This window comes from Anas acuta, chromosome 29, assembly GCF_963932015.1.
Source record: "Anas acuta chromosome 29, bAnaAcu1.1, whole genome shotgun sequence".
In the NCBI taxonomy this organism is placed as follows: domain Eukaryota; kingdom Metazoa; phylum Chordata; class Aves; order Anseriformes; family Anatidae; genus Anas; species Anas acuta.
The window spans coordinates 2,658,836-2,670,020 of record NC_089007.1 but is presented as its reverse complement, the minus strand read 5'-3'; the positions used below and the strand labels follow the sequence as shown (position 1 = coordinate 2,670,020).

The 11,185-nt window shown below is 54.5% G+C and overlaps 1 protein-coding gene across 2 annotated transcripts; it reads right to left on the bottom strand.

Annotated features, from left to right (window-relative positions):
• Nucleotides 1-883: 883 nt before the first annotated feature.
• On the bottom strand, nt 884-7,917 carry SMARCD1 (SWI/SNF related BAF chromatin remodeling complex subunit D1). 2 transcript variants are annotated; one of them, XM_068663295.1, is made up of 13 exons: nt 7,642-7,917; nt 7,340-7,527; nt 6,266-6,308; nt 6,045-6,167; nt 5,611-5,739; nt 5,018-5,134; nt 4,565-4,666; nt 4,306-4,467; nt 4,114-4,211; nt 3,556-3,691; nt 3,084-3,206; nt 2,725-2,826; nt 884-2,596 (listed from the first exon to the last, which is right to left on the bottom strand). In XM_068663295.1, the coding sequence occupies exons 1-13, from the start codon at nt 7,807-7,809 to the stop codon at nt 2,543-2,545; spliced, it is 1,545 nt and encodes a 514-aa protein (XP_068519396.1). In that variant the 5' UTR covers nt 7,810-7,917; the 3' UTR covers nt 884-2,542. The 2 variants fall into 2 exon arrangements, with proteins under 2 accessions (XP_068519396.1, XP_068519397.1); XM_068663296.1 differs by having other exon boundaries at nt 5,617-5,739; nt 7,642-7,915.
• Between the last annotated feature and the right edge of the window lie 3,268 nt (nt 7,918-11,185).

Sequence of the window (11,185 nt, the reverse complement as noted above, 5' to 3'; positions counted from 1 at the left end):
AACCGGGCACCCGTGGCCCCCGGGGGCCGCCCAGGTCCCTGTCCCAGCCGCAGCCGGTGCTCGCAACCCAACGCCGAGCAGTGCTGCAGCTGCAGATCGCTGCCCCGAAGCAAAGGTGAAGGTGCTCAGAGCGCCGAGCTCAGCACAGCAAGGAATGGTGACTGCCCAGCTGCTTCCCTCCCCCCGTTTTCTGCATAAAATCGTTTGCTTTTCCCCCAAAGAAGGCTCGTCCCCGAGTAGGAAACGTGAACCATCTGACTGCAGAGCCAGGAGGCAACGCCAGCCTTAATCTCAGCGTTAAGCAGCAGCAGCACCAACTGCTTGACCTTACGCAAAGCGCCCTTTCTTCTAGACACAGAGGATCTCTTTCTCCTGCAGCAAGGCTTTACAAGTGTTCTGTAAAGCATTACGTTTCTACTCCGATAAACAAGGCAGGGTGCAAAGAGTAAAGCCCCATTTGCATGCCTTTAAACCCATCTCTGGAACCTTTAATACAGTTCCCTCACAATCATTCCTGAATCCCATGGGGCTTGCGACAGGCTGTCACCGCTCTGCAAGGCAGCAGGGTGAATACTGGGCTGTCTAGATTTTATCAGCACTTTGGCCACTGGATTTCCAGATTTGCTCAAGTTACTTTGCTCATTTCCCACAAAAGCACTCTGCACAGGCTTAGCGGGCGCTTCAAGCCACAGATCCTTACCTGAAAAGGCACTGTATAACAGGCCAAAACGTGACGAACATTTTCTCTGCAGTTTCTTAAACCAGTTAAAAAAAATAAAGTGAAAATAATCGCGTCCCTTCCCAGGCAAATACACGAGGTATCATCCACCGAGGTAGCTGCTGAGAGAAAGCGTGCTGTCAGCACAGAAGGAGGGAGGACAGCTTCCTTCACAGGAGGCTTTTATTAAAACTGGGTGACATCTACAAGGATACAGTACAAAAAAAATTTTGGTCCATGGAAAAACCCATAATATTCAGTTAAGAAAAGCAGTTATTCTGCAACAGCTATGTTTGCCTACGCAGTACTCAGCATCCTTCATGTGTGACTACCCTGAGGAGTCAGTGGGCTGCTTCATCAGCACCAAGACCTTCACCCCAGTACCACAGAGGAGCCATTTCAAAGAGGGTAAAGGAGAAGGGAAGTCGAGAGCCTATTACTCACAGACATGTAGTAACACAGACACAAGGAGTAGGGCCACCCAGGCTCCCAAATTCATAGTAACCTTCCCAACCACACCAAAGCTGGGTGTGGGGAGGAGGGGGCTTGTCAGTAATGTGTTTTTGCAGCTGTTTCAAGAGAATATGACCGACTTTTGAGTCCATTTGCATTAGTCCCGAGCAGAAATACTGAGATCCGAGTTAGAGAAGCTGTTCTCTTACACCTGACCACTAGTTCACTAGTAAATCGTTCCATGACGAGGCATGGGGGCTGCTACTCCCCACAGTAAAGAAAGTCTACGTGTACATTCCTGATCCATGCTGGGCCTTATGGCAGCCCTGGAACCTAAAACTTGACTAAAAACCACAGGAGCTTCAGCATGGAAACATCTCCTAACTCACGTATGCTTGGAGCTACATCCATTCCCAAGAACTGTCCTGTTACACTCAGGTCCACAGAAAGGAGCCTCTGGTCCCCACAGCAAGTGATGTATGACAACTGTCCCGAAGGAATGAGCGTACAACACCCCACCCCTGCACAATTACACGGGCAGCTGTTGCATTCTCTCTCCCTGCTACAAGGAAAAGAAGCAGCCAGGTGGCTTGCTGGAACCCCAAGTGCTCTGAAGTGCAGTGAAGTCTCAGCACTCCAGAGCTTCCACGCCCCTGCAGTAAGCCAACGCTTCATCTCCCCTGTGATTCCCAGCCTAAAGCAGTCTGTCATGAACATGAAGGGAGCAGGACAGGAAAAAAGGGAGAAGGGAAGAAGCGATTCTCTACACAGTCCAGTAACTTCCTCAAGGAGGAGAGGGACCTGTGGGGCAGCCCAGTGCAGCAGCACCCTCCGCATGAAGGAGGGGAGGGCTGGAGGTATGTCAGCTCCTGGTGTCCTGCCCACTCCATCTCCTGGTACCTTGCTACAAAGAGAGGCAGGGACGAGATTAGCCACAGAGCTCCACCCTTAGAGCAGGTCCAGGCTTCCCAGACCCAGGTCTCGCGTGTGCCACAACTAGATGCTAGTTGAGGAGGAAGGGGCTGTGGTTTCTGAACTTGAGAAAAGCTCCAAGTCAGCATTCATACTGGCTACTGGGGACACTACAGGCAGTACGGAGTCACGGAAAGGCTCTCAGAAGCCCTGGGACTGACAAGGCAACAGTCAGGAAGAAAACCAGGTAGAAGTGTGTGCTCGTTGGAGCCCGTCTGCTTGCCACTCCCCAGAAGACCCCAGGTGTCCTAGAGTTGCCCCAAGAGGGACAATGCCAGGATGGATAATGGTGCAGGCCTCAGTGCCGGAGTGGGATTACGTGAGCCATAACAGCGTACTCTGCAGCTCTGTCTCCACAAGTAGCTGTGATGCCTTCTGGCTGGGGAGGAGTGGAGCGGCCTATGTGTTGCGGATCCCCAGGGCCTGCTCTAGTTCCTGCCGTCTTTGCTGTACCTGCAAGAGGAGCCAGAGTTGCAGCGTTAACACACAGCAGCGCAGCAAACAAGTACCACAGGGCCCAGGTGGAAAAGGGGGGGGTCCAAACCAGGTACAGAGGGAGACACCTGCTTGGGGACGCTCACCTTGGAGTAGAAGTATCTGCACACAGCTTCCTGAGCCCATGGCTGGAAGTAGAACTCAGCTCTACGCTCCTCTTCAGGATTCCCAACAACATCAGTCATCGTCTGGAAAGCACAAAGGACAAAACAGTTCAAGGAGTGTGAAAGCTCTGGCTGTGCTGAGCAAGCCTGCACAGACACCCCCCCTTCCACAAAGAAACGTCAGTACAGTCAGGTCAGGTTCTTATCCTTGACTTCAATACACTTCTTGCTTTCTGAAAAGGAAATTGCCTTTCTCCCTCTCTCTCTCTCTCAGTGGGAGCTAGTAATAATGAGGAAAGAGTGTGACTAGATCCACCTTCCCCACAAGACAAAGCTTTTACCTTCAAGTCCCGGCACTGGGACTGCAGCCAGTCGTTGATGAAGCCCTGAGGATCTCGGGCAAAACTCAGCATGAACTCACGCTGGGTCTTCAGCTGGTTAATTGTCTCTATTGTTTCATGGATCTGAAGGAGATAAGCACAGCAACGAGACTGCTGAATAGGGGAAAATGTCAGAGAAACATCAAGAGATCCAACACACGAAGGTGAATTCTTATACTCCCTGGCTCACTTATCAGATAGGATTCTCAGCTCCCACCTTCCTGCTCTAAACATTACCAATTTCCCCACTGACCATTTCCTTTAAAACTGTGCTTCCAGATAACACCGCCTATTTGAAACCATGGCAGAACTGTCTCCAGCTTCCAAATGCACAACAGCACAAAGCCAAACTGTCATGTTCAGGGGTCACTTTGCTCCAAACACACACTCCTACCCAGCACTGAGGACAGCTAACCTAAGGAACTCTTCTCACCTTGTTATCCAGAGCAGCAATTTCTTGTTGACTAGCCGTTGAGAGCAGGAATGAATTCATCTGAGTCTTCAAGGTATCATCCACCTCCACATCGATGTCATAGCAGGCTGTTTTCTTCTGGTCATTTGGGTCAACACTAGGGGCATCCAAAAGAATCCAAAACAGGTGAGTAGTTCAAGAAAGCACCAAATTGTGGCTACTCTAGGGTGATGCTGCATAAGGACTGCAGGCAGGGACAAGCCAAGCTACTGTTAGCTTCATCTCTAACACCAAACAGCAAAGCTCCACGTGGCTTTGCAGCACACGGGCTAAGTAACTGAGTAGACAGAAATCTGCTTGGAGCAACTGTAATGCAAAGGATGGCATGAACATGGGAGAGCCTGGTGGAAAAGAGGGCTGTGGTAAACAAGAGGTGACCATTCCTGGACAAAGAAATGATGACTGGCAACACAGGAGAACTGCTACTGAAAAAGGAGAACATTACATTGCCTTCTCATGCCCCATCCATCCCTTCCACTCTTCTTTCTGTAAATACAACGCCAAGTGGAGCAGTCTCACCTGATCACATGATTGATGATGATCGGTTCTGGGGGCATGAGCAGCGCGTGAAGCCTTTGTGGGATTTCAGAGAACTTCATCCGCTGAGATTCAAATATCTGTGCCAGAAACATGGGGCTCAGCGGAGAGCTCAGTGCCAGGGATCCCTGGCTGCTCACAAAGAAACGCTGAGGCAGCCCCAGCCACCATTACCTGCTGGAGGTATTTGTCACAGATGACATACTCCCGCTCGTGGGGGTCCTGGAGCTTGTGGGTCTTGATGTATTGCCACAAAGCCTGGATGATCACCGGACGGGTCTGAGTGTGAATCCCCAGCAGGCGAGCCAAGCGGGGGTCCAGTTTGAACTGGGGAGGCTTAAACAAAATAGCGCAGAACGATGAGATGGGAATGTGGCCACAGACACGGCTGAGCAAACACTGCAAGCCCAGCATTTTGCTCCCAACATCTTACCTGATAATCGAGCATCAGAAGGACAGTACAGCGCACATTGACGTCTCCTGGCCTCTTCACCTGGAAGCCATCCGTCTCCTGGGTTGTTGCAGTCCTGTGCCACTGGAATATGTGGAACAGGAGAGGGCATTCGGATGCACTCACGTGCTCGATTCCCTTTGCTCCCGCTGCTTGGCACCCAGCATGCTCGTCAGTAAACCACACCCACTACAGAAAATTCATCTGATTCCCATTTATAGTTTGTAACAGGAGTTAATATATTTATTCAGACCCCTAGCAACTCCACGGAAGAAGCTAAGAAAAGAATTCAAGAGACTTTAAGCCTGGCTCCCAGCCACTTGAGCAAATCTTAAATACCCTCACCTCTCAAGTTATACAACATATATACAAATATATACAGTCTCCTGAAACAGCAACCCATTTTTAGAGGCAATACAGCAAAAAGAAGCTCACCTCTACCAGGTGATTGTCAGGGCCATAGAGGTCTTTATCAAGTTCAATGACCAGAGACTTAAAGAAGGATGAAAACTTCCTTTTCTGCTTGGTGGCATCGTATTTGGACAAAGCAGACTGCAAGCAACACAGGAAGGAAGAGAGTCAGGAGAGCAAGTCCCAGGACGCAAGCACAGGCATGGCGCCCACCAGCGTTCCTCTACGTTCTGAACACTTACATTCATCAATACATGCTGGAAAATCAAGTTCCAAGTCAAAAAAAATGGTGAAAGATTGGAGACAGAGATGAGCTTGGAGGAAATTAGCTCACTCAGCAATCAGATAAAATGCAAGCGCCCTGGTTCTAAGAGCCACTGACCGTCTCTCACCATTAATTCTTATAGCTATAAGAACTTTGTATAACTCATGGTCTGCCATGGGGATACCCAGCGGTCTCTGAGTTGGGCTCTCGGTCTCATCACCATCAGACTCCTTGGAAAACAGAGATGAAGGAGGATATCAAGCCCTTAGCTACGCTCTCGGACACTAAGAAACTCGTTTCACTGTCAGTTCCAGATCCATAAAGTCACCTCTGTGGTGTAAGTGTAACTCACACTTACATCTTCCAGCAGCCGTCCTTCCACCCGAAGCTCCCAGGAGGCAACTGTTCCTTCTCCATCTTCTGCATCTGACTTGGCTGGATTGAAGGTGTTGGAGATAAAAATGCGTAGCTTTCGCTTTTGCTAGAAGAAAAAGCATCAGTTCAGTGTTAATTTTGAAGTAAACAGATGGCTATCCTGCTTATGCTTTGCCAAAACTGAGCTTAATATTCTTGTTTGCCTCCTATTTCCCCTCTCCTAAGAGGAGCAGCAGGGAAAGAAGCATTCCTGGTTCTGCTCCTTGGTTATTCTTGGAATATTAATTAAGATTCCTTATAGGCCACGCTTATAGGGACGAGACCCAAACGTCAATGCCCTCCTCCGCCCTCCACCAAGGTAAGATTCTCCAATCCTTGCTTACAACAACCACGAACGCAGCCCCCACCTACCTTAATGGGTCGCTTCAAGGCCTCCTGGATATCCAGGCGCTTCCTCATGATCGTCTGGTCCAATTTCCTTTCAAAGGCCAGCAAGTCCATATAGGCCTGAGACTCGGGGACAAGCTCACGAATCTACAGCAAAGCACGAGCCAGTCAAGAACCCGAATCACCCCCGGCGCCCTCACGCTCCTTTCATATCATCAGGGGCTGCAACCACGCATGCCACTCACCCTCTGAGGTAGAATTTTGTCTGCCATCTTTTTCTTTTTAGCGCTGCAAAGGAAGGAGATGCGTGTTAAAACTGTGCAAATTACCAACAGGCAGTCACGAAAGCAGCAGCGTGGTGTCTTGTTCCTTGGTTTAGCCTCTCCGCAGCGACTTGTGGTTTCCAGGACCGACTTTTCTAGGAGACTCCTTTTAAACCAAGGGATGCTCTGCCAACGTTACCGAGGCATCGCATGGTTCTGCCAGAAACCTAACACAAACGTGCCCTTGTCTAGTAGCCGCGCGTTATTCTTGTATCTAATGGAAGCTCCCCTCTCCTAAAAAAGGGGCTGCACATGAAAGCTGAACTCCCTTTCAGCCACCCAACAAAAAGATGCAATGAGAGGCCCAGGCGTGGCGTGAAGGCAAAGCGCCGTGGACACGGGCACACAGAAAAGCTTTGTGCTGCTGCGAGCAGCCAGCAGATGACACAAAGTCAGCTTCGGCAAGGCCTTAGGGCTCGCTCTGTGATTTCGGCAGTGCCCTACCCTCACCCCAAAATCCAATCTTTCCCCATGATACTTTTGGGGAGAGGAGCAATAAATGTGAGCCTGCCCGGGGATGTTTGAGGGGATTGGGGATGCTTGGGGGAGGATCAGGGGTGCTTGGAGATTTTGAGGGATGCTTGGGGGTGATTGGGGATGTCAGGGGATGCTCAGGGATGACTGGGGATGGCCAAGAATGCTTGGGGATGCTCAGGGATGTCCAGAGATGCTTGGAGATGATCGGAGATGCTTGGGGGATCATCGGGGATGTCTGAGGATGTTTGGGGATGTTGGGGGCTGTCTAAGGATGCTTAAGGATGCTCGGGGATGTCAGGAGATCTCCAAGGATGCTTGAGGATGTCTGGGGATGCTTGGGGATGCCCAGGGATGTCCGAGGATGCCCAGGAATGGCTTAGGGATGATCAGGGGATGTCCAGGGATGATTGGGGGATGCTTGGGGATGCCCAGGGATGCTCAGGGATGCCCATGGATGTCCAAGGATGTTTGGGGATGCCCTGGGATGCCCAGGGATGCCCCGCTACCTCCGCCCCTTACTTGTGGTTTCGGTTGGGCACCGCCTGCGGCTGCACCTGCTGAAGCTGCTGCGGCGCCGGCCTCTTGCGGGCCTGATCCAGGCCGGCCTGCGCCATCCCGGGCCTCACCGCCGGGCTCCCGCCGTAACCGGGAGGCCCCATGGAAGGCCCTTGAGGGGCCAAGCGGCTGCCCGGCAACATCCCGGGGCGCTGCGGAGAGAAGAAAAACGCTCCAGAGCCCGCCGGGCCGGGGGGACGACCCCGAGCCCGTGCCCGGCCCCAACCCCTCTCCCTCCCGCCCCGCCGGCCCCTTCCCCGCCTCACCGGGTAGGCGGCCCCCGGCAGCGGCGAGCGGTACAGGCCCTGGCCCGGGGCCGGGCCCATCCGGACCGGCCCTCCCGGAGCTCCCGGCCCCAAAGCTCCGGCCCCGGCAGCGGCCCCCCCGCCGCCACCGCTGGGAGTCACCGACTGGAAACCCGCCCGCGCCGCCATCTTCTGCCAGCACAAAGGGAGCGGAGCCGGAACGGAGGAGCCGGAACCGGCGGGGCCCCGGAGGAGAGAGCCCGGCCCCAGCCCCCGGCTCCCTGCGGAGAAAGAGGGAGGGAGGAGGAGGGAGGAGGAGGAGGAGGAGGAGGGCGACCCCTGGCGGATGGGGGGACCTTGCGGGGGGGACGACGCAAGGGGACACGAGGGGACCTGGTGGGGGCACTAGAGGGATAAAGGGGAGGACAAAGGGGGGCACGGGAGGGACAAAAGGGGACACAGGGGACATGGGGGGGACGGGGGAGGCACAGGGGGGACCTAGGGGGGGACAAAGGGGGGACACGGGGGCACGGGGAGGCCGGGGAGGGACACAGAAGGGAACCAAGGGGGACACGGGGAGGCTGGGGGGGGACACACAGTGGGGGAGGGGGACACAGGGGGACAAGGGGGACACAGGGGGGGACACGGGGGAACAAGAGGGACACAGGGGACACAGGGAGGCCGGTGGGGGGACACAGTGGGGAAGAGGGACAAGGGGAGGCCGGGGTACACTCAGAGGGGCCGGGGAGACACACAGGGGGGATCCAAGGGGGGCATAGGGGACATGGGGAGGAGAGGGGGATTTGGGGGGGGACAGGGAGGATAGGGCAGTTATGGGGAGTTCTGAGGGGTGTAGGGGTCTTCGGGGGGTGGGGGGTTCTGAGGGGGTGCTGGGGTCTTGGAGAGGGTCTTGGGGGGTGTAGGGGGTATGGGAAGAGGCAGGGTCCCGAGGGGTGCAGGAGCCCTGGTGGGAGAACTGGGGGGAGCGGGGTCCTGGTTGAGCGGGGGGCGATGTTTCTGGGGAGCCTGCAGGCGATGTGGGGGCTGTGAGGGGGCTGCTGCCAGGAGCAGGGGCTGTGGGGATTCACAGAGGGGGTGTCTGGGCAGGGGGGAGCTGCAGTGGGAGCCCCGGGAGCTCTCCTCTCCGGGCAAAGCCACCTGCGAGATGGGTTCACTGCTCCGAATTCCTCATCTGGCAGCCGTCAAGCGCGGCTCAGGCGTGCTGGGGGCCTCATCCACCTCCCTCAACCACCGCCGCACCTCGCTCTGATCCCTCCTGTCCTAGTTTATCCCGTCTGGTTTCCCCCACAGCTGTCAGCTACTGCACAGGGGTTGTCGCTGCCAGTGCTGCTCTGGAGCTGAGGAGGGTTGGGGTGTTGGTCCCATGCTGCCAGCCCCTACCTGTAACGCTCCCTGTTATAAATCTGTGCCTCTTGCAGGAGATGCTGGTCCCGAAACCTTCCCGTTTTGGGATGTGCTTGGAGGAAGGCGGCTTTGCCTGCCCCAAGGCTGGAGGAATCCAACCTGCAGAAGGGTCAGCAGCGCCTCTCAGCAGGATGTCTTGGGAAGGAAGCACGTGGAGCAGAAATGGGCACGTTTTCCTATCATTTATACACATCTGTAGTGGTGTGGTAGGCTAAAAGGCTTTATCCAGATGGTGATGGGTGCCCTGCAGGTGTACAAAGTTAGCCTTGGGAGCTGCTTGTGGAGTCGTGCAGAACTGCTCTTTGCATGTGGGTGGGTGTGAGTTACGGAGAGACTTGGTGTGCGTTCAGAAAGGGGCTTTCTGAAAGCGTTTTTCAAAAGCTGAAGGCAGAAACCTTGTCTCAGTGTGCAGGGCTCAAGCCTTGGTGCTGTGTGGCTGAAGGGACAAGGAGGGGAATTTGTGGGTGCAGACTGCCAGGCCTCACGGGCTCTGTCCCCTTTGTGCAGTCCGTGTTTGGGGTTGGTTTGCTCCAGTTTAGGCTGAGCACCTGGGAGCAGGATTCCTGTCTCCGTTGACAGTGACCTGGGGTGCTACAGAAAGCGTGATACTGGAATTAAAGGCCACTTTCTGCAAGTATTAGCGTTACGTTCCCCTGCTCCCCAGAGCACTTATCCTTGCGGTTGTTCAGAGAGAAGAGGGATGCAAATCCAGCTAGCATTAATCTGTGAAAAACGCCGAGGGAGCAGTCACACCACAAGTATTAATTAAGCAATTAATGATGACCATGGGTCATTTAGGAGGCTGCCTTGTACAGTGCATGGCGTAGTTGAGCGAGGAAAGAAGCAGGGATATATTTGCACCTTTTCCACCAGATACAGCATTTCCTATCCTCAATGAAAAACACGAAGCTCTGAGCACAGCCATTAACTGTTGTCTCAGCATCCATGTGTCCGTGCAGTTAATTTAATGCCACCTCCGACAGGCTTGGCGCCCAGCTGCCTTATGAAATATTCATGGGGAGGAAAAGCAGTGGAACTTATCTGCTCCATGTTGTTCGGCTGCAACTTTGACTGAGACTTAAAGCCTGGCAGGAGCCTTTGGGGCAGGCTGGAAAGCTGCCTGGCTCTCCTGGGAGGGGACACACGGAGTGAGGGGAAGCGAGGGCTAACCTGAGAAATGCGGAGAGGGAGGTGGGACATGGATTGCTGCTCGGTTTGGCACAGGGAGTGGGGGAGCTGCAGGGTCTGCAGAGACCCCCCCCAATCGCATCAGCTGGGGATGTGACCGCAGATCCCCGTCCCCAGGGATGCTCCTTTGCCAGTCCTCGATGTCCCCTGTTTTTAGCTGTCTCATAAGAAATGCAGGGACAAAATATCCCCGGCTTCCCCGGCTCAGTGTCTCCTTACACTTGTCCTTTCTCCTTCCCTCTGCCCTGAGGGTTTGGTTTGTTCCTCCCAGTGGAAACGGCTGGTGAAATGCCACCCCGCGCACCTTCATTTTCCTGCACCTGCTGGCACAAGGCAGCTCCTCTGAAACCTTCCTCCCCAACCCGTATGGCGGTAGCTCCAGGCAGCCGAGCAGCATCCAGGGCTGTGTAATTATATCTCAGCGCCTGTTTCTGCTGGCAGCGTTCGCAAAGAGCAAGTGGTAACCGGGAATTATTGCCAGGGAGGAGAAGAGGTGATGCTATCTCTGCCCGTGGTTATGTGCACGTTGCATGATTAATCCGAGCTCGGGAGGGTTTCAGCAGCCACACGATCCGCAAGGTAAACACAGCAGTGTGCGAGCAGGTGCTTCCCAGCAATCTCAGACCTGGGTGCGTCGCACCTCGTCCTCACGTGGATCGGCAGAGCTGCTTCCTGCGAGGTGTAATTAACTCCTTGTCTTGCGCACAGCGGGAGGCTCGCGCCGCTGCGTGCCTCGCACACCTTGCAGGCTGCCAGCCCCTCGCAGCCCCTGCGTGGTAATCCCCAGCTCAGGCTCCCCGTCCCGTATGCTCCGGCGGTGCACGGATCCTGTGTTTCCTTGGAGCCTCGAGTCAGAAAATGTGCAGCGTGTCCACTTCGTGACCGTGCTGCTCCTGCTGGTGGCCGGCTCCTGGCTGGGCACCCATCCCTCACCTTGCCTCGGCTGCAGGGG